The following is a 22,799-nucleotide window of genomic DNA, read 5'->3' as shown; positions in this document are numbered from 1 at the left end:
TGATTCTGAATCTACCCTCACCCAAACCAGAACAGCAGCCAGTCAGCCAAATGGCCCTTTTCAGGTTCAGTAAAATGTTATTCCCAAACTGACAAATCTATGTCAGAACCATGAGTAACTCTTTTTAAAATGGAGCAGACCTATGGAAATTTGATCAGTCCCAGAGCATCAGGAGCGTGGCTTACAATTCACACTCACTGCACACAGCACATCCCCACCCTCCCATCCAAGTTACCTCTTCTTGGCCTTGTCCCATGGCCAGGAATTTGAGTCTATCTGCTTTAAACTCTGATCTCTCAGCCAGTTTCATGAGGTCACTGACAGGATCAGAGCCAGGACTTAGGATGAAAACCACAGGTATGAAAGGGGTGCTCTGCTGCAGGATGGCATCAAAGCTGATCACAGGGGGCTGCACGTACCTGCAGAGGGAAAACCCAAAGGTTTGGGTGATTGCAGAGGAACAGAGCCTTGCACACCCAGGGTACAGCTCACCACAGACTGCACGTGGAAATCATTCAGACACAGCCCCTGCTCTGCTCCTCAGGCAAACCACAGAGCCTTGACCAAGCTGATGACAGCTCTGTGTGAGTGCTGTGCTGGGGTCTGAGGGGACAGGGACTCACGTCTCGCCCATGGTCACTGTCACATAGTCCATCACCGCCCGGTACATCCGGTCCACCCGGAAGCAGCGCAGCAGGAGAAGCTTCTGGAAGTCTGTGACATTGCGCTGGTAGTGCATTGGCAATGGGATCTGCTCCAGAGCATCTGTGTCATACCACTGGCAAGGAAAGACAGCACACAAATGAACCCAGTGGCTCTCTCAGGGAAATTACTAGGAAAGAGAAAATCAATTTGATGAATGAGGGGCTAAGAGACACAACAAAAACAAAGGAAGTCAATCAGCTGCAAATAAATATTAAAAATTCAGGTAAATGTGAAAAATCCACCTTTTTCAGTATAAAGTATTCAAGTCTAGAAACACATTTGTACTTTCAGTTTATGTCAACTAATTCTCTTAAGATATAGAAAATAGTATCAAAAGCAAAAAGGTATTAACAGATTGCTTGCAGGAAAACTTCTTACTAAGCAAGAAGACATGGAATGAAGCTAAAGGAGGAACAAAAGAAATCTGTGTTTGTCAATAGCCTATAGAATTCACTGCCACAAGAAGAGCAAAACACAATTTAGCAGTACAAAAACACCACTGAAATGTTGACTGCGGAAATGAACAGAAAATTTCCACTGAATATAACAGGGTACATAACTCCTCTAAGGCATTTGAATGACAAATAAAAATTCTATAGTATAACAGGGAAAGTATTTTGGTTTGTTTTTTAAATAATATAATCCTTAATTCTTCTACAAAGAAGCCAGTCACTAACAGAGGTAAAGAAGCAAAGAAAGGCTTTGAGGGAAGGAGCCCACAGTGACAACTCACATGTGGACTGCTGACACATTGCATCACACTTGACCATTTAATACCAGAATAAAAACCAGGAGAGAAAACAGCATTGCAAAAAGGCACATACATTTTTCCATTCATCTTGGTTGTCTTCCACATCATCTGGAAGAGATTCAAATTTCTCAGGAAGTAGCTCAGACAGGCGAATTAGATCTTCCCAGCCTTGATCTGGCAGCCAAGGAAACGGTTTCTTACGGGCACTCTTCTCCAGGGAAATATTGCCTAGGCACGTTCAGAAAGGAGATCAGTGTCCATGTCAGAAACCCTCCAGTGCATGACCACTCACACAGCCCCTCTGCACACAGGCACCCAGAGGAAATTTGTTCCTGGAAGCACTGTGAGATTAGACTGGTCTGCTGAGGGAAAGATGGCATTTTACGAGGGCTTGCAAAAGCCAGAGTTTTATCCTTGCAAACATTTCTAAAATTATGTATACACAGTCAGAAAATAACTACAACATAGTCAGAAAATAACTGCAGATTCCTTTCCTCATATAACATTCTAACAATTAGCTAATATGAAATAGAAATAGCAGGACCACAGTCTGTGTAACCCCACACAGGACAGCTCTCAGTGGGAGAGCTCCCCATATTGAGGTGCTGGCTCATAGTAAATCATCTCTAGTCAAAGATCTCTCTTCAAAAGATCTTTTAGCTATTGCTGTGTAGAGCTACCTACTTACATGTAAATATTCACTTTACCTTTCAAAAAGAAATCAAATTCTTCTTGTGGAACACGGCCTTCAGCTTGTTCTATCTTGACAGTCATGTCAAAGGCGAATAGCAACTTGTGCTTCTCGAACAAGGCTACGTTAAAAGGACATTTTCAAAAATCAGCTGCAAAAGCTTGTGGAACTGGAGCAATCTTTCAATCCACATCCTTCATCTGTTGTGGGATTGATGCGATGCTCCACCCCTGCAAGTGCTCAAGGCCATTTTGGATGGGCCCTCAGCACCCTGATCTAGTGAGTAGCATCCCAGCCCATGGCAGGGAACTGGAACCAGGTGATTCCTAAGGTTCCTTTCAACCCAAACCATTCTGTGATTCTATGATCTGGACACCCCACAAAGATCATTTAGTTGATAGCTGGAATTGATATTCCTAAAGGTCTTCTCCAGTCTGAACAATGCTATGATTCTGTGATCAGGGCATCAAAGCTGGGGCTTTGAATCAGGCTTTAAGAGTTTATCAGCCCCTGTGAACAGCACTATGGCTGCCTTTACCATTTGTAACTGTGTTAAGAAAAACATTTTTGCAAGAGTTGCATGGGTAATGTGCAATGTTTTTCTAACAGAAATAGCAGGGAGGAAAGTGTGAACCAGGAGACCTGAACGTCACTGAATTCCTGCTTGGTAACTTGCCTCTTTAACATGAAGTGAGGGCTTCACTTTATTTGCACTACACAGTCTCAGCCCCTGGTTAAACAGCACTAACCTGTGCAGCCATAGTTGTAGGTGCTCACAGTCAGTGTATCCATGATGTTTTTTAACCTCTTAGGAAGAATAGGACTGGGCATGGATTTCCGAAGAGAGAATCCAAAAACCTCCAAGAAGGAGACCAGTGAGAACTGGTACATGATGTTGACAAAGGCCAGTTCAGCCAGCACAGAGAAGAGAATGGCCCCTCTCTTGGCAGCTGGTCTGTAGCCATCTCGGAGAAGGTCGATATCCGCTGCGGTCGTCTCAGCCAGCTTCAGCTTCTCAATCACCTGGGCAGACAGGGGATTATGCACCTGTGATTGCTGATCCAGAGTGGATCTATTATACCACAGGAATCAGAGCTGCTCAGTGTCTGCCTCTCTGTGTGACTGTACAGGGAATCTGGGCAGGTAACTCAAAAGAAGTTGTATGAATTATAAAAATTAAAAGTTAGATAAAATGAATCCCCCCCCTGTATATTTATGAAAAGTAACAGCAAAGATTTACAAAAAATCATGGAAAGAGTGTGGCAAGGGCCCTCTGGGGATTTTTAGTTCACCTTCTGCCCAAAGCTTGGTTATAACACCAAGATCAGATCAGGTCCAATGTGGCTTTGTCCAGCTGTGGCCTGAAAACTCCAAGGATGGATTCTTTTGTCTTAGAACTGTAAACAAACATTACTTTGGTCCTGTTAAGGACTTCCCTGAAGACAGGATTTGGTTTTCTGATCAATAAAATAGTGCCCAATACTGAAAGATGCAACACATTCATGAGAAAACTCTCCATTTCCTTTCAAACTATTTGCAAGCTTCAGGAGAACAATGGAAGCACAATGAAAAAGGAACAACTACGTTCTGTCCATAGATACCCCTCCAAAAAGCCCAGAGCTGGTACCTCAGTAGCTTTGAATTTTGTGTCCTCCAAGGTTTGCACCAATTCCACATTGTCCAGCATGTTTCCTGTGGAAGTTGACAGTCCATGAAGGAGAGTGTCTTCCAGATTTTTTAGCAGGTTTTTGTTTTGACTTGTCTCCTGGATGAGACGTTCTCTCTGTTCCTCCAGTTCCCTCCTTTCAAATCCCGTAATGACACTGAGCAGCTGATCCTCTAGGCCCTTGAGGGTGACTGCAGGTACAACACATGGACAGGGTACAGACTTGTGTAAGCACAGGACAGTTTTTGTGCAACTTAGTTAATCTCAGGCCTCTCATAAGACCACAGCAATACAACAGAGTGATCTGGTTAATGACTGTGCATCTTGATTCTACCAAAGCATCCTCACCTGACCAGGACAGGAAGAGATTTTTAGCTCAGTTGCAGATTAGAAGAGAGAAGTGAGAAGGACTTTCTATTAAATCAGATGCTGAGTATAAGGGAGAGTATGAATTTTTTAGTTTCATTGAGACAATGACCCAGGCCCTAAATTTGCACAACAGCACAACCCCTACTTTGTTATTATATATACACCCTTAAGCTTACCTGTATAATTGATAACAATAGCTCTGCCAAACACAGAGGGAGAATACTTTGGGTTTGCTAACTTGGTGTTCAGGTACATTTTAAAATTACTGTCATAGTCAACCTCCTTGTCCCCCAGCACAATGAATTCTCTCCCCTGTGCAACTTTGACATTCTTCTCTAAGACATTGTCTATCACAGGGTCGATGTATTCATCAACACTGTGCACCAGGAAAGGGGTTCCATACTTTATGGCCTGTTCTAGTTGTTTCAGGAAATCTGGGTCACTAAAGGTAGCCATCTGCAAGAAAACAATGGGAAAACATGAAAGGAGAACTGATATTCAATTTGCTGAACATTATTATTTTGCAGTAGCTGCCAACACTAATGAAGTTTGTTCTTTGCTGTTTTTTGTCTTTCCTCTAATGATATAAATGTGCACTTGCACAGAAAGTAAGGTGCTTTTTTTTCTGATTAGCTGAGAATAATTTCCATTTGGAAATTACCCTTTAAAGTTCTAGCTGTGCCTCTAAATGTGTTTATTGTCTCCTACATGGAAGTTCCATCCTGGAGCTGAGATTAATCACAATCTACATCAGCCTTTTGGTTAGACTCTTTCTGCATGTGCAGACAGGCTGAGAGAGCTGGGGCGGTTCATCCTGGAGTAACGGAGGCTCCAAGGAGACTTTTAGCACCTTCCAAACCTAAAGGGGCTCCAAGAGAGATGGAGAGGCACTTTGGACAAGCACATTTAGCAATGAGACAAGGAGGAATGGCTTCAGACTGAAAAAGGCCAAGGCTAAATTACATATTTGGGAAGGAATCTTTCCCTGTGAGGGTGATGAGACCCTGGCATAAGTTTCCAGGGAAGCTGTGGCTGTCCAGTCCCTGGCAGTATTGAAAGCTTGGAGCACCCTGGGATAGTGGAAGGTGTCCCTGCCCATGGCCAGGGGTGGAACTAGAATGTCCTTCCCAATCCAAACCATTCAATAATTCTGTGCTATATAACTGGTTCCCCATTCAAGGTGACAGATATTTATGCAGCTTTGAAAACAATCAGTAATGAGGTAAAGCAATCTTCCATCTTTACCCTCAGGTTATTTTGTTCTTCCTTCTTCTTAATCCAATGCAATGCCTGCTGCTGTGGGTCAATGCAGAGTGGGAAACGGCTGGAATACGTTGTGAGGATTCCATTCTGGACAGACAGCTCATCTGGGGGCAATCCTTCAGAAACCCACCTGGGAACAGAATGGACCAAAGACCAGCCAGGGATGAAAACTCAATGGGGGAGCAGCACATTTCATTTGTCAGCAAAATTATGCAACTCACTGAGCACACAATCAGACAAACACACAGTGCATGTGTCACAGCTCAGACTGACTCACTGTCAAAGCACTGACTGTGAGCAATCCTGTGGTAGCTGATATATGGGCTCCATGGGGCTGGATTTAATGCCAAACCCATTGAAGTCAATGAAAAGACACTGGCTGGGTTATGGAAACATATTTTATACAGAACTCCTGATAAAATTCCTAGAAATGGTATTACAGATGTCTAAGTTCAGTGGATGCTCCTGGATGTTAAGTACAAGAGATTGTTACAATAAATGGCCCCTGTTAATCAGGACATGAAAGTAAGATTCCCTCTCTGGTATGGCTGTGCACCTCCACCCACAATGCCAATTCTGTGCTACAGATTCAGCTCCAGACTCCCACTTTAAATGTCACATCCAGCAGTCCCTGGGTCTCCTGACTGGACATACCTGCTAATCTCCACCTCATCAGTCAGGAGGGCCTCTAACTTGAATGGATGGCTGACAGGGATTTCTCGTGAGACAATATCTTCATGCCACACCTGATAGAGCATTTCATGACGGAACTCCCAGCTGAAGGCTCCCACATAGCACAGAAAAGCAGCAGCAAGCAGACAATCTCCGAGCAACTTCGCTTTCCTTGCTTCTAATTCCTTGAATTCATCTGACCACCTGAAATAATTATATGGGAGATTCTGTACCAGGAAGATGAGGTTTATGTGCAGGATTTCCTGCTACTTTGATATAGGTTGAGACAGACCCCCAAATTTAGAATCAGTTTTCTCTTGCTATTATGGGAGCCACAGACACTGAGTTGATCTGAACTTTCATCCATTAATCTCAGTTATTTTCCAAGAGCTAATGGATATTAGTTCAGAACAGATAATAGCCCTTCTCAGAAACAAACTGCATAGAAAGCAATATTTTCAAAAATGTCTCCACCTGAAGATTTTATCCCTGACACATGAACCTCTGATGTCAAAAATTATCCTCTTTGGATCTAGATTTACCTCTCATTCTCAGATTTCAAGCCAGCAATGAGCTTGTCAGCAGCATCTAATCTTCTCTGCATTATCTCTGCTTCTTCTTGTAACTTTTGGTTTTCTTTTAATGTCTGGTCTAATTTTTCCCCCAAAGCTTTAAGCTCCTCCTGAATGGCAGCCAGCTCTGCCTGTATCCTTTCCAGTTCCCGCTTACTTAATTCGTAGTTCCGTTCCAGCCTGGCCACCTAGAGTACATTTGGAAGGAAACATAAGAGTGTCAGAGGACAGGAGGATTTTAGAGAGAAGCAGTAAGTTCTTACATTTCTTTTGGTTGTGTTATATTTTTCAAAGTGTTCTGGTAATAAACAGTGTAAGCCAAAATAACTGACACTGTCACTCTCCTCTCCCTATCCCAAACACACATCATGGTCTCACACTGCAATTCCAAAGCAGAAAAATCTCCCAGTTTTGTACCCACAAGGAGTATTAAAGCACTGGAGGTCAGCAGGACCTCCTGACAAAAGGGGAGGCTTGTCTGCTTAATAATAACAATATTAAGGCTCCAAAAATAGTCAGACACATCATCTAGTGAATATACTTGCTCTGTAGTCAGTTGTATAAAAGAACCTTTTCTTGACAAAATTTTCCAGTGTCATCTGTTGGACATTAGATTTCCTTTGGTAAGACAGTTGAATTTCCAGTCATCTTAGAAAAAGCTAATCAAAGGTCTGTGCTTAAGGAACATGGATTTAGTGTACTACTGACCTCTGTTCTGCCCAAATGCCATGGGTTTTAAAGTTTGTTTTTAGTAAACAGCTCTAAACTGTGTTTTTCTAAGCACATTAGATTACAAAATTCCAACTGAACATGTTCCTCCCTCATCCCTCAAGCACTGGCATGGATGGCAACCCACGGCCCAGCATCCTGACACAACAAATACAGTGATTTATGACTGACAACCTGCCTCACTGCTACTACAGTAGCTGTCCTAAACACCACTTTTTAAGCACTTCAATAGGAAACGTGGGCAGTCTATGAAATGGTCAAGTATTATCTTTTCCATCAGGATCATGTTTCGACCTCCTCTGAGTTTGATTCCAGCACATTTTACCTTTTCTTCCTTTGGCTTGACTGTTTTAACTACATCACAGTAGGTCACCACTGCTTCAGCAAACTTTAACATTCCCAGTCCTGCTCTGCTGATAACTTCCATTTCAGCCCAGGTAGTATTAAGATTCTTTAAGAGAGCTAAATTGGCAAACACAAAAATATTGCAAGTGAGTTGAATAACTGTGAACAAACCCTCAAAGAAATAGCTTTTCCTATCAGCAGCACCAGCCAATGCTGTGACAGACAATAGGAAATATTTGTCAGAATATTAAAGAGACTCTGTTGGCTGTTCCCATTAACAAGATCCTATATTCTCTGCAATACCCAGAACAGGAATTCACCTCTCATAGCTTTCACATTGCTCCATGGAATTTCCCTAAATTCTGTTGTCAACAGAAGTTTCAGGAAGTTTGTGTCAGCCATCATGGCTTTGGCATTCTTCCAGTTTTGTTCTTTGTAACCTCTCATTATAAGAATACAGTCCAGAACAACCTGCACCTGCTTCGGGGGTGTTGCAAAGGACCTGGAAAACAGGTGAAAGAGACAGTGGAAGTGAAAAAAGGAGACAAAGCACATGAGGCCAGACATGGGTACTGCCTGTTAGGAGAGGCACTGCAATACAGGAGCTTGTACATAAGACAAGCCACAACAGTGAAAAAAATAACCCAAGCCAGACAATAAATTATTGACTAATCAAAAACTCAAGAACCAATTTGATCCATGAAATACTAAAGGATTTTAGCAGTGGAAAGCTCAAAACACTGATCCTCGCTATTTTTTCCCAGGGCAGTGAAGCAGATGGAGAAAAATCCAGAGATCTATGAGAGAAAGGAAACTGAAGTGTGGCAGGGAAGGGAGAGCCTTTGCTATTCTGGGGACAACTATTTCAGGGAGAGCCAAAGACTGGATGTGCCTTTATATCAATCCTCACAAAAAAGATGTAAAGAATTATCAAAACATAGGGAGGAGTAAATTAGGCAGGGAAATACATTTTTGTGCTATGAAAGTATCCCTGAAAAATAACTGTTATGTGTTCCTACTTACACAGGGAAAAAAGAGGAAGAATGAACAGGTTTGGACTGCCATTGTTCAGGCAAAAACCATAGCAGGTTCTGGTGCATCAGACACAGGCCAGAGAATGATGGGGTAAACAGCAAACAAAGGCCTGGAAGAAGTGTCTTAAGGCAAAGGCATGGACTAGGCCTCAGGGCATTCTGTTGTGACCTCTGCACCCAGGCACCTGATGTCCTGACCTTCACAGGCAGGTGAGAAAGATGAGGTTAAGGCTCAGACCCAGCAAACAAGAGTGTATTTCCAAGAGTTTATGCTCCTGTACATACAAATGAGTCACCTGAGTTCAGTAACTTCAGCCTTGTCAAGCTTCTCAACCTCCCGTTTGGCAGCTTCCATGATTGGCCTGATTTGATCCAGGGCTGCCTCAGCCTCTGCCTTCTCCACAGCAATTATTGCATTCTGCTCCTGTATCTCTATAGCTTTCTCTTCACCCATTTTTTTCTTCTCCTCAGCTAGTAATTGCAAAGGCAGGACCATAAATGAATCATTCAAGTTTGTATACAGAACATATAGTAAGTAATACACTAACAGACATTTACTCTTTGCTGAAAATCACAAATTACCATCAAGTCAGAACATTTGTGTTGCCAGCTATGTCATCAGGTTAGGAACAGTTAGTGTTCCACACAACAGCATGCATAATCTCTTTTCCTCCATATTTCCCTCTGATTTTCCCCTAATACTAAATGCCTGAATCAGAAATTGCCTTTCTTGCTATTGCCTTTCCCACATTATGCCCAACACCTTGGAAAGGGTAGACAGGGGCAGGCAAACACTGTGTAAAGTATTGTGGGCCAAATGTGGAGCAAGGATGGCAATCTGGGCAAGGCAAGGGACCTGCTCTTCTGGCATGGCCTGGGAGCAGCACACAGAACAAGAGGGATACCTTGAGAAGCAGCTGGAGCTCTTCAAGGGTCTCCCCACCCAGCCTAACCCAGATGATGTGAGCCCTGCTTAGTCTATGGGACACTTCACTAGTTGTAAACTACCCACCTATTTCTGTGTTTAATTTAATGTCTCTTAACAAAGCCTCACAAGCAGCTGTTTTTTCTGTTAGTATAACCTTTTGCTCAGCAAGTTTCACGTTCAGCTCAGCCAGCTGTACAGCAGCTTCCTTCAGCTTAACCAAGCCCCCATCCAGCCGTTTACATTGTTCTAGGTAGGAAAGAAAAGGGAGAAATGTCAGTGATTCATTGGTTGTGTTCAAGCACACAGCAACAGACAACCTCACCAAGAGAAAATATCCTTAGAGGTGCACTGAGAGATTTTCTTTTCCTGAGCCTGCCAGCCAAAATGATGTCAAAGTCACTTGAGCTGACATAGTGGCCCCGTGCCACAACATATTTGCCACATTCCACTGTTTGTGTTTTACCCTCTTCACATATTTTAGTGCCACTGAAGTATGAATAAGAATTGCTGCTTGAGGAACAAAGTCAAACCCTGAGCAAGGCCATGCTGGTATTGGATTTCAGCATGACTCTTCCCCAAGCAGAGGAGTGTCTGGTTTGGAGATTCTGGCTCATGTTCATTCACAAAAGGATTTGAGGAGAGCCCATTGTTTGACAGAGTCTGAACATGCATGTGTGGCCAGGATTTTGGGTCAATGTCAAAACACAGCCCCACAGCTGTGTGCCAGCACAGCATTTGAGATAGTACTAACAGAGTTTTTGCATATTCTGGATAATATGTGGGATTCTCACCAGAAATTTTGCTTTTAAAATACTTAAATCACTTATTAAACAGGAGAAAACATCTACATAGTCTTACCTAAAATGAACTCATTTTTCTCATCCAGCAATTTTGCATAGGTATTGAGAAAATCAAGATAATTTTTTGGTGTGACATGATTTCTACGTCTCAGTTTCTCCAGAAATTTCTTGCTGAAATCCCCTACAGATTCATGCACCATGACTATGTGGTCAACCACTGACTGGAAACTCTCTGGTGGGATGCGTGGGTTTTTTGCTAAAATTGAGCAGAAAAAAAAAATTTCAAAGATTTGTGGCTTTTTTTCAGAATACACCAAACGTACATCTAAGCCAGCCACAAAACAAGTCTGTTTGCTGGGGCAAAAAGCAAGGCCAAAGGGGACCTCCTGGTAGTCAGCAACATTGTCTGCAGAGTTTGGAACTTGAATGTTATCATAGATTGAAGTGTTAAATATTTAAATATTTTAAAATCTATTTGATTAAGACACTACCATTTCTTAATACAGTGACATTTCTAAATGCAGTGACATTTTTTGACTGGGCTTTTGCATTACCCATTTAGACTCAAGGTAACAAGCACAATAGGAAATGAACTTCTGAAAAGTACAATAATTGCAAAGTAAAGAATATATTTCTTAGGCTATGCCAAGGGTTAATGGGTTGAAATACTGACATGTTACATACCCAGGAAGGATTGTGCAACTGCAGACAAGGCCTGGGCAGGCCAGGGCAAGAACCAGTCAATACCAGTGTTGTTGACAAGACCTTAAAATAAAAGGACAGTGTTATTTGAAAAATTTTGTCGTAAAACTAAGCCCTAATCAGATAGGCAATCCTCTAACTTTATTTACAGCAAAAATTTGCAAATTAGTCTTGTCTCTTTCTTAGAAACAGAATTTACCACAAAATCCATACTTTGATTTTGACAGTAAATGATGAGCTTTGCCCTTCTGTCCTGCTGACCCCACTGTACCATTCCTTAGGCTCTACAGGACACAGTGCAGAGCTGCAATAATGTATTGTAGGGCCTGGTTTAGCATTCCCACCTGGACCCATCTTTCACGAGTCTCTCCTGTTTCCCAGGACTCCTTTCAGCCACCTGCAGCATCTGCCAGGCTTTGGAACAAAAGCTTTCTCTTCCCACCATCCTAGTTTCATGATTTAACACCACACTTTCTGCTGTAAGCTACAGAAAAGAGGCTGCAGACAAAGGCTGTGTATTTCCAGTTCAGTGAGGATGACCAATTGATTTCTAGCTGTTCAACTGGAAAATGAACTGATGTGATAAATGCTAATCAATATTGTTCACTGATATGTGGTAATTAACTGGAAAAAAAACATGCAATGCAAGCCCTTAATCATGAAACCTGCTCTGCTAAGTTTCAGCTGCCAGACTCAGTGTCCACAGGAGATTTTTCTCTTGCCTGTAAATCTGTGTTTCACAGGGAAGGGACTAAGCAGTGTGTACAGATGATACCTGGGAAATTTCTGCACCACGTTCTCAGGTCCTCCCCAACTGGGGACATTCCCAGGACAATGTGAAGGTTGCTTGCACATTTGCTTACAAAATACTGCCAGATACTCTCTTTAGCTGGGCCCATGCCAGCCTTAGCAGCTTCATCTCCAATCTGAGTTAGTATGGTGTCTTTTTCATCGTCTGCATAAAGGGCTGGCACCATTCCTGTAACATAAGGACAGAAGAATGCTAGTGAGAACCACCAGTAAGAGGAAACCATATGGCTGGGAATAGGGCAGATGAGAAACCAATTTTAATCTAGTTCTGCAAAAATGATTCTGAGTAGTTTTGAATGAACCAATTCATCTCTCTATGCTTCTCCTCCTCCCCATAGAAAATAGGTCATACTTGGGATTTAGAGGAGTAATTAATTCATTTTTGTTTGGGCTTTAGCAATATATACAAAATGTCACAGGACTTTGCAAAGAAAATCTTCATTCATGTCTGTGAACCATCAGCTCACATTTTTGTTCTCTCAATCTTGTGGCAAAGTAACCTAATGACAGACCAGGGACAGGGAAAACTAGAACAAGACAAGGGATACAATTAACTCATCTGTTCTCATATCAGACTGTGGAGGAACTTCTATAGAGAGGGCGGTCACACAGTGCCAGCTGCTGCTCATTTCCAGCTGCTTCATTTGCTAGAAGATACCAAACTACATTTCAGGACATATATACATGAATATACATATGAACAGTTGCTGCAGTTCAGGTGAATGCTATTCAAAAGCCAATTGGACAACAGGTGGGTTTGTGGCCAAATGCACCTGAAGTTTCCCTCAGTCTTGGAAGAAATCTGAGACTCCTGCAGCATCATCACCAGCATGAATGAACCCTATAACCTCTCCAGACACAAAAATGACTGTAAGAAGATTCCAGAAAGCCATTGTTAAGGCCAAGATCATTTCAGGTAGTACTGAAAAGTGTAACCAACGAAAGCAGCAGAGGACACAGGGTAAACCAGTAATAGTTGTATCAAGGGTACAAGCAGAGAGGCTGCCAGTGGCACCTGAAGTCAGCATGTTGTTGATGAGCTCCAGGAAACTCTCTTCTGCCACATGGCCATCAGTGAACAAGAAGACCACTGACTTGTCGTAGATACCCAACTTCTCATACAAAATTTTCAAATCCTCTCGGAAATTATTTTGTCCATATCCTCGGCTCAAGATGATCTCAAATACCTAAGGATGAAAACATACACTGAGAAGACACAGATGGACCCAAGACATGATGGCAACTCTGAATTCTACTTAGACCCAAGGGGGTTGGTTTGGCCCCAGTCATCAGTAAATGTTTAAGTATCAATAAAATTGTGCATTTGTACAACCCTGCGGATTGCATTTTCAAAATTGCTTTGTGTTCATGCTCCTTTTTTGTTCTTACCTTCCAAACCTTTTTAAGTAAAATGCCTCTGAGAGGAACATTTCCTCTGAAATAATACAGTATCAATCACAACAGGGCTCCTCAAGCAGCACTGGAGTGCTGCTGTAACACATTTAAGCATCAACAGCAGTAGTTAGGGACAATTAATTGCTCATCACCAAACCCATCCTTGTTTTCCTTCCCCAGTGCCAAAACCCAGATTCAGGCACTGACAGCTTCCTGCCCAGATCACACACAGTCATCACCTTGGACTTCCTGGCAATCACCTCACCTGGGTTTCTTTCCACAGGGAAGAGCTGCCAGCCTGATCTTGTCTTGACTGACTGACTCACTCCCATCCCCAGTTTAATCCCAATCACAGTTCTACTTTCCTTGTCTCTTTTCCCAGCCAAGACCCAGGGTCACTAACCTCACATCCAGCAGTGTGAGCAGCCAGTTTGGTCAGGGACTGCTTTCCTGAGCCTCCCACCCCGATGAGCAGGGCGTGCCCGCGGTCCATGCGGATGATGCGATGGATACGGATTAAATGCTCCAGAGCATCATCAAAAAGAACCAGATTCATTTTAATATGGTACTCGTTGTAGTCATCCAAAATTTCCTTCAGAGAAAGGAAAACAGAATGTTACTAGGAGACCAATGAAACAATTAATAACATTAAGAAAATAGCTCATTCAGCAGCATTATTCCTTTCCCATTCCTCAGGGAAAATGAACTATTGGAAAACACTGCTGACTCTGTAGCTGATCCTCAGTTTTCATCACTGCAAATCCCAAATGGGCATTGAAGCACATAAAGTTCTGTGTGCACACAGAAGAGAACAGATTTCCTGCAGTTTGAGGCAGGCTCCTGCCCGTTCCTCAGGCACAGTTCCCAGCTGATGCACTCTACCTTAAAGAGAGCTTTTGCTAATTCATAATCTTGGATATCTTCATAAAAACGAGGTTCTGCCTCATTCAGTGCTGTTCTGAAATCTCCAAAAAGAATGGGATCCCTCATGACGTGCTCCAAGTGATCGGCAAAATGCTCTTCAACCAAGGATCTTATATGGCCTTGTACCTTCACAGACATGAAATGAGTCAGGCAACACAACAAAGCATCTCATTGTGAATCCAGTCATACTTAGAAAGGTGATAATTCAGATTCTTGCTCAAACTCTGATTTATTTCAAGGTGATATTTATGTCACTAGAAGATCCAAAGATTACAGCCCCCTTCTGTATTCTATGTTTAATTAAAATTATCTAATAGGCAGTTCAAGAATGGTTCAAGCCAATCAACTGTACGACATCAAAACAAAAAGGGAGAAATCTGTTAAATAAAACACCTTCTCATATATTGATGTAAACAGTATATTAATAAACTTCCCTTTTCATCATTCATAGATGTCTCATCAGAAAGATCTCTCACAAAGTTTCAAAGTCTGCATTAATATTCTGCATTGTGAAAATTGAGCTGGAGATGTATCTTTGTATTTTAGAGGAGAAAGTTTTAACTAGAAAAATCTGAAGCCTTCTTGGCCTACCTCTTTTAATCTAAGCAACTTCCAAAGCAAAGCAGGTTGCTTATAGATGAGTAGACTTTATCTCAATTTCTCTCCTAAATCTCGAGGTTTAAAATTGACACTGTTCTCTTCTGTGTTTAAAGATATAATTTGAAGCATTTTCCAATTTGCACAACAGCCAGAACTGAATTCACTGTGTAATAATTTGGCTTTTATAATTTTTAGTACTTGATTGTACAGTGACATTCTGGTACAATCCTTCCTGAAGGAAAATACTGACTTGAAGTGATTTCCTGAGTTTTCTCCTGTACTTCTTTCACACTCTGTCACCTGTACTTCTGCTAATCAATTTTCCTGGACAGGCAAACCAAGTGATACTTTCCATTCCTTCAGCAGATCTGCTTTCTTAGTCTGCCCACATTGTTTTAGGAAAAAATCTTCCATAGGCCATGCTTTAATTTAATGAGCAACATATTGCTTACACAAATCTGCAGTCAGACAGCAAGACCCGAGCCCAACGCTTGGCAGTGTTGCTGTTGCAAATTAATTGCCATAATAATAGTCAGTGACTACTAAAAAACTGAAAGAAATTACTCACCAATTCTTTGTCTGCCTCATTAATCAGCCTGTCATGGAAAACCCTCAGGCACTCGTTTCTCCAAACTCTCACCATCTGGGTCGCTGTGTGAAACCTGAAATAACATCAAAATATCAGACTGCACCAAATGAGCTGACATGATTCCTAAGGCCATATGGTTAATAACAAGGACCAAATTCTGAACTTACCTTTTTACTCTTTATGATTTAGTTCTTTTGCATTTTTACCTCTGGTATCTTATTTAAGAGAGAATCATGCATCAGTGTTTGGCATAGAGAGTAAGGTCACAATTTAGGATGTTCTATTTCTCACTGTGGTTTGATGAAAAGTGACCAAATGTGACTGATTTCCTGTACCAAATGACCTCAATTTCATTCAGACTCACCAAAAAGAAAATAGGTGTGGGACCACTAATGACAATTTTTCCATTCTTACCTTTCTGCATCTGTAAGAACAAGTCCATTATAGACCCTGGAGAGATCCCGCAGGTTAAAAATGTAATGGAATTTGGAAGGAGTAGGCGGCAGGTCAGTAACGATCATTTTATAAAGTTCCAAAGTACACTGAGTAATCTTGTCAGAAATGGCTGATATGGACTCATTAAAGTTCTGCAAACATGAGAAAGAAGAGGTGTTTTCATGAGACTGCCCAGACAGAATTCAACAATATTAAACATAATCTGCTTTCCAGCTTTTAAACCTGTTTGGTTCAACAATTCTCTGTAGTATGAATATTCTGCAGTTAAATGTTTAGGGCAGGCTCCATCCTCACTTTGGAACCTTCTGAGTGCTCAAGATAACATCAAACTCAGTGACTGGAATTCCTACAAGATTTCTACAGCAGAATAATTAAACTCCTCTTTTCTTATCTAATATTGCAGGTACCTTGCCAGCAATGCAGTCTGTTGCATTATATTACATTTTCACACTCATTCAGGAAAAAATTTTCAGATCTTTGTGCATTTGCTTAAAGGAACTGTAACCAAGTCATTCACACATTTCAGCAAATGAAAAGTCCCAGGTTTATAAATTATATGCTGGCTTGAATGTATACATATCACACAAGAACTTATCCAAGCAATGAAAAATCCATTGAGAAAGAAGAGGAAAAGAAAGGTTTATGTGAGGTTCTAGGTACAAAAAAAAAAGGTAACAAAGATTTCAGATCTTGCAACAACACAGAAATAAATGTCTATTTAAAAATAATACACCTGTTGAGCAATCCTTTAAAAACAGTGAAATTACCGCAGTGTGGCCTTTCAGGATGGACAAGTAGATCAAATTCAGTGATTGCTCAGAAGGAAAAGGGATGTTAAAAACACTGAAGAGTGACATGAACCGAGGGTCAACTTCATTCCGACCTCCTCCAGCTTTGCCCATGGCAGCAACAAAACCCAGGTCTCGAAGAAATTTAATGTTCATCTCTTTACCACGATCGTACATGAAACCTTTCTCCAGCAGCAGCTTCAGCAGGGCAATGGGCTGTTGTGTGCCATACTCATCAACCTGCAGCATACACACGAGTCAGGATACATCAAAGCACAGTACAACAGCTCACCAATTACTGCTTTATTGTGGGAATACTGGTTTCCATACTCAGGAGAACATTACAGGGACCAAGGGACACTTTGTAAAGCTCTGGCACTGATTGTGAACACTCATCCTAATGTCTCCTCTAGGAAAAGTGCCTCTTCTCTGAGATAAACTAAATGCACACTGGATTTGTGATTGCAGGGACCATGTCAGTACCACCCCAAATGTTTCTATACTACCTGGAAAAAATATTGACATCTTACCTTTGGCATATTCATATCATCCATGAACACAAGGAGACGTTTTCCCATGGGAGGGCCAAAAGTGTCTTTAGTTCGTTTTTCTACATTTGTCTCCAGGTTTCTCTGAATGTCCAGGGATGTTGTACGAGAAGAGAAGTTAATTACCAGCACCAGCTGCAAACAGGAGGAGATTATAAGAATGGACTCTAACCTGTTTTGTTGGTTTTTATTTTTACTGGAGCATTCAAAAATATTTTTTATATTAGCTGTCAGACATAGAGGAAATGCTGCTCAGGTCCACTACTCACTTGAATTACATGTGACAAAGAAAAGTAAGCCCATCATTAGCACTTTGACAAGAAATTTTTACTTTATATAATTGAGTCTGTACAAGGTAAAAGAGGACAAAACATCTTTGATCTTGAATGATTTTCAAATCAGTCACACACTTGGGGTCTGGAGTGTGCAGTCACATTACCCAAGTCAATATTGCAACCCACAGACTCAGGCTTCACAATGCAAATTTTACACAAGGGCAAAGAATGGAAATGCAGCTTTACAAACAGGGCAAAATGCCTCACACATACATTAACGTCCTTGTCCAGATTGCTTAGGAAGTTCTGTGTGGTTGCTGTCTTAGATGTACCCGATTCACCTACAAGAACAACGGGGCGTTTCGCTTTGACCATCTGTCCCAGTAACCAAGCAGTGCGGGTGGTATCCACTGTGGGCACTGGAAAAGAGCAGAACACAATCCTTGCCTAAATGAAAATGCACTACAGCTGGGGGATTTAGATTTATAGAACAGTGCTGGAACACACTCTCAAGGTATTAAGATCCAGTTGCACAAAGACATAAAATGAATTATCAATTCACTAACAATGCTGAAGGAAAATTTTTATTGCTTAACCATCTCTTTTCAGTCTTTGTCATTGAGATATTTTCTTCCATATATATAGACTAAAAAAGAAGTTATCTTTCATATAGGAGGGCCATGGTTTGGTTAAGCTCCATTTAATCCCTATTTCAAGGATATAATCAGGATTTATTTGGATCATAAGCATTTTCCCAGAACTCTACAGAGATGAATTTTTTCCTATGTGAATTGCCTGCATTTGGAGCAACTTCAGAGATTATAAATTTATCTCTTGTGTCAGTGAAGTTAACCTGTGCTTGCTGGAGTATCACTGTATATTAATGTGCCCAAATGTGTCTCTAACTATGAAAAGCATCATTAGGCAATGTTTCAAGTAACAACCAATAGCAGCCCTAAGAATGCAATTTTTATCTACTGAATACCCAAACTACAAGCTGATATTTTCCTAGAATTTCTGGTATAGCAAACTGTGAATCTTCTGCTATTCCAGCTTTTAAAAGGCATTATTAGCTCCTAAAGAACCTTCATTGACTGAAACTGCTTTTATCCTTTCCTCACTTTTTCATTACACAAATGCTCACAAATGACTGCTAAACGACTTTGAAAAGAACTTTAAAGAAACTGATTTGTGCCATCACAAAAACTGAACCTGAGCAGATGACCTTCAGTACAGAAAAGGGATGTCTCATGTTAAGTTGCCATGCACTCAGTGGTGGCACATTATGAATTAAAAGCACATCATTGCTGTATTTTATCTTATACTCACCTAGAATGTCAAGAAACTTCATTTCAGGATTATGAATATATTCAGGAACAAGTTGCATCCAAGGTACCCACATTTTTTGAGATCCATCAAAATGGAAGTCATACAAAGTTGGCAGCTGACCTGCAAACCATTAAGCAACTGCAAGTTTTTAGGACACTGAAATATTTCCTAAGAAAACATTCTGATTGAGATGAAAATGAAGGGTAAGATTATAGACCAAGTTGGGCAACACTTTGTTCTATTTACAAGTCATTTAACTCATTAAGTCATCAGCCAAAATTCCTCTACTCTAGCACCTTCATGAAAACTATCACTTTTCTATTACAATGAATGGCATTCAGATTAAATTATGACAAGATCCTACCTGGCAGCTCCCCTGGCTTAGCCAGGACACCCTCAGTGTGAATAACATTCATGCAGGAAATATGTTTAACGTTTTCATCAAATTTAATTCTCCCAGCATCAAGAAGAGAAGCACCTAAGGAGCAATACAAAGCTTCCAAGAAAAAACACTCCAGAACATTAGGATTTTCAGGCTGTTCAAGTAGGACATCCAGCATCACAGTTAACTGCACAATCTGTTGGAAAAAGGACAAAGCTGTAAAGAAAATTGGCCTTTAGATGCATGAAAACTCTTAATATGTTTTCAGCTGATTGCTGGTCTTTTGTTCTTATAAATGGATCTACTGCTGTATGTATTAAGTTGAGTAGAAGAGCATTGTTATGTGCTGATTGGTTTGGTGTCTCTGTGTGCTCATCAGTAGGAAACTGGCATTTCAGCACTCTCCTCCTGTTCTTTCTTTGGGAAGGTTGCACTTTTTCCATCATTCTGTTTTCTTTTTAGTTAAATGTGTTCAATCTTTATTCTCTGTTTCTTACCATATTTAAATCTGTTTGAGGAATAATGGTCTTCAGCTTTCGTTCCTGTTTGCCATTCACAATTCCCTCTATAATCATATCAATAAGGTAAGGCACGTACTTCTGAAAAAGATTATCCAATTCCACTTTCTCTTCCTAAGGAACACAAAAAAGACAATAATTCAGCTGGAAAGAAAAACATTGACAGCAGAGCTTCCCATCAATACCTGGCTGACCAGATATGATTGTTCTTGAAGGAAGCAATTCTACCAAAGACTGTCTATACTGTTCAAGACAAGTATTCTGAACAAATGCAGAAATTCCCACCTCATTTTCTCTTTTTTTGACCCACTTCTGCCAGTAGGGCTCATATCTCAGATTTTTAGGATCTACAAAGACCATTCCGCAGCGGGATACTGTGGCAGGAGATGCATACTGTAAGTCCCCAACCTAAAAAAGAATCACGCAAGAGAATGGTAAACTTTAACTGCTTTTCAGGCCTTGAAGCACCATCTGTATCTAACCCTTCCTGTGTATTGAATGGTACAGTCATTTCTTACCTCAAACAACAAAGCACAGTGTGCCTGAAGCCTAATCCGCTCCCCATTTGCCAGGGTCAGTAACTTGTTGTCATCCATGACAGAATTCATGTTTTCAACCCAGAGAGCATCCACATCTCCATCAAAGAGAATGTACCTGTGTACAAGAGCCATGGGCACTGACTGATCTCTGATTTTCCTAACATATTTCTGAATTCAAAAGTGTCAACAATGGTGCCTTTGTCAGTCAGGTTTTTGAAGTCTACCATTCATTTTTTATAATTGCATCGTTTCACTGAGACTAGGAACTCACAGGAGACAGAAAGAGCCCTGGACACTTTCTATTTATTTAGCTTTTTTTTTTTAAATAGTGCCATATCGATTTTTTTTTAACTTATGTAAACCCCATTATCTCAAAACCATCATTATGATTTCTAGCTGCCTACCTTCGCTCTTTCTTCTCAGTGGGTCTGTTGATATCCCGAAAAATGTTAGACAGGACTCCATCTGTCCAGTCTCGTGAGACAGGGTCAAGGATCCCATACAGCTCAATCACACTCATAGCTTTAGGGTTCAGTGTGTAAAGCTTTGTCAATAATCCCAGCCTAAAGACACAGCAAGAAAAGCAACAGTACAATGTCACACTATCATCTCATGCTAACCCAAGCAAATACCCTAGGCAGCTGTTGATCCTCTCATGGCTGGACAGGGTTGACTAATACAGACTGTGCCATTTTACAGCCTGGTTTACATTCTACACTCACTTGTTTTGGGCCTGGCACAAGGTTTTAATAACAACTGTCTTGCCACCTCCAGTAGGTCCAACCACCATTGTAGTGTGACGAGTTAACATTGTCTCATACATCTGAATTACTTTATCGACCTGAAAAATAAACATGGATCCATGTCATATCTCTGTGGTTAAGGCTAGCAGCAGGTCCATATCAGATAAATTTTTCTGGAGCCACTCCAGGGTGCAGCAATGCACCTGCAGCTTCACATTTACAACAAAACCTCAAGCAATTAATATTTTTTATACCTGGTCTGGTAGAACAATATAACCTCGTTCTTCCAGCACTTGTTCTACAGCATCATTAAGGTCAGGGTAGCGGACTCGAGGGCAATCCAGGCCAGGAAAGAGGTCAGAGATCAGGCCAAGGAACAGAGGTACATCTTCAAACACAAATTTAGGAAGATTCATATCTCGCAGAGCTCTCATTAGCACCACATCCTAGACAAAACATAGCAAAATCAATCTTTACCAAATATTTGTTAGCTAAAATGAGGTACTTCAAAACTTTAAAAACTATTGCTCAATTATTTCAGTGCAGCTTTTAGATTGTTTTTTTGTCATCAGTTCCTAGTGGAAACCACAGAGGTTATTTTATGTGGATTAAGTGTATCAATAACTAAGAATAATACACTGCCTTTTTCTACCATGTTAATCAAACACCACAGCTTCCCCAAGCCGGAGCACTCACTCTTCAGTTTTTGCTAGTCATCCAGACACACTCATCTGGCTATTTCCATCCTGGACTTAATAAGCAGGAAAATATCTCATTTTCCATAGATTTGCCTACTTTGACTGGAGAAAGCAGAAATGGCAGAAATGGCAGAAAGCACAACGAAATTCAATAAGAACAAAGGGAAATAATAAGACAAATAACACCAATGTTCTTATTTCCAAACCAGACAAACTACATCAGATGGGGAAACACATTACCTTTCTAATGAAAAAAAGATTAGATGCCCAGGGTAACTAAGGAGCAAATCTACCTCATCGAGGTCTGCTGATCCTCTTTTCAATTCTCCAGCCATTACCAACACTGACTTAAGGGCCCGCAGTCCAAAATCATAGTGATGTTGTTTAGAAAGCTGTTCCCTTGCCAACTTGTACAGCACTGTCATCTTTTTGGCAAGGACCTGTTTGAGATTGAAATTATTGATCACAAATGTGGACATTGCTACTGGCCATGCAAACATGGGTGGGTACGCGGGTATGGGTAACAAGAGAATCATCTTACCTTTGCTGTAAGGAAGCCTTCAGAAAACAGCATTATTTCACAGATCTGCTGAAGATCTGGTACAATCACAACCACAGGCCTGAACAGAGCTTTTACAGACTCAGGGAGCTCAGTCCGGCCAGCATAACCAGGGTTCATTGTAATGAAAATGCCAATACGGCTATCAAGGGAAATCTCCTGTCCTTCAAACTAAAGGCATAAGAAAACATTAGAACAATGTGAATTAGGAACTAAAAAAAAAAATACTATTTGCTCAAAGAGAAAACCAATAATACTGGGGCACCCACTTAGGACAAAGTGCTAAAATATTTAGCTTTAGAAAGTCATCGTGACAAACAATGGGATTAATGCACCTTCTTTAAGGTATTTCGCAAGTCTCAAATTTTCAGTCTGAGGTTTTTTAATTCCAGTAAGCATCAGTAAATAAAGCCTCAGTA

At 41.0% G+C, this 22,799-nt stretch overlaps 1 protein-coding gene across 1 annotated transcript in view; it reads right to left on the bottom strand.

Moving 5' to 3' along the window:
* Positions 1-22,799, bottom strand: part of DNAH10 (dynein axonemal heavy chain 10) — a 49,356-nt gene that overhangs the window by 6,555 nt on the left and 20,002 nt on the right. Inside the window, exons 31-65 of the mRNA XM_058816498.1 lie at positions 22,363-22,551; positions 22,115-22,261; positions 21,378-21,569; positions 21,103-21,221; positions 20,785-20,943; positions 20,360-20,495; positions 20,127-20,249; positions 19,821-19,955; positions 19,306-19,519; positions 18,942-19,061; positions 17,886-18,031; positions 17,320-17,472; positions 16,769-17,029; positions 15,960-16,132; positions 15,525-15,618; positions 14,315-14,482; positions 13,836-14,024; positions 13,053-13,224; positions 12,003-12,206; positions 11,210-11,290; positions 10,584-10,781; positions 9,810-9,971; positions 9,094-9,268; positions 8,084-8,265; positions 7,744-7,880; positions 6,660-6,877; positions 6,100-6,321; positions 5,428-5,575; positions 4,359-4,638; positions 3,775-4,004; positions 2,897-3,170; positions 2,164-2,268; positions 1,530-1,684; positions 624-778; positions 236-419 (exon numbers count right to left, since the gene is read on the bottom strand). Of these exons, the coding sequence (XP_058672481.1) occupies positions 236-419; positions 624-778; positions 1,530-1,684; positions 2,164-2,268; positions 2,897-3,170; positions 3,775-4,004; positions 4,359-4,638; positions 5,428-5,575; positions 6,100-6,321; positions 6,660-6,877; positions 7,744-7,880; positions 8,084-8,265; positions 9,094-9,268; positions 9,810-9,971; positions 10,584-10,781; positions 11,210-11,290; positions 12,003-12,206; positions 13,053-13,224; positions 13,836-14,024; positions 14,315-14,482; positions 15,525-15,618; positions 15,960-16,132; positions 16,769-17,029; positions 17,320-17,472; positions 17,886-18,031; positions 18,942-19,061; positions 19,306-19,519; positions 19,821-19,955; positions 20,127-20,249; positions 20,360-20,495; positions 20,785-20,943; positions 21,103-21,221; positions 21,378-21,569; positions 22,115-22,261; positions 22,363-22,551 (6,000 nt within the window). The remainder of the gene's footprint in view (positions 1-235; positions 420-623; positions 779-1,529; positions 1,685-2,163; positions 2,269-2,896; positions 3,171-3,774; positions 4,005-4,358; positions 4,639-5,427; positions 5,576-6,099; positions 6,322-6,659; positions 6,878-7,743; positions 7,881-8,083; positions 8,266-9,093; positions 9,269-9,809; positions 9,972-10,583; positions 10,782-11,209; positions 11,291-12,002; positions 12,207-13,052; positions 13,225-13,835; positions 14,025-14,314; positions 14,483-15,524; positions 15,619-15,959; positions 16,133-16,768; positions 17,030-17,319; positions 17,473-17,885; positions 18,032-18,941; positions 19,062-19,305; positions 19,520-19,820; positions 19,956-20,126; positions 20,250-20,359; positions 20,496-20,784; positions 20,944-21,102; positions 21,222-21,377; positions 21,570-22,114; positions 22,262-22,362; positions 22,552-22,799) is intronic.

Source organism: Ammospiza caudacuta, chromosome 18 (assembly GCF_027887145.1).
Source record: "Ammospiza caudacuta isolate bAmmCau1 chromosome 18, bAmmCau1.pri, whole genome shotgun sequence".
Classification (NCBI taxonomy): domain Eukaryota; kingdom Metazoa; phylum Chordata; class Aves; order Passeriformes; family Passerellidae; genus Ammospiza; species Ammospiza caudacuta.
This window is presented reverse-complemented; position numbering and strand designations above follow the sequence as displayed.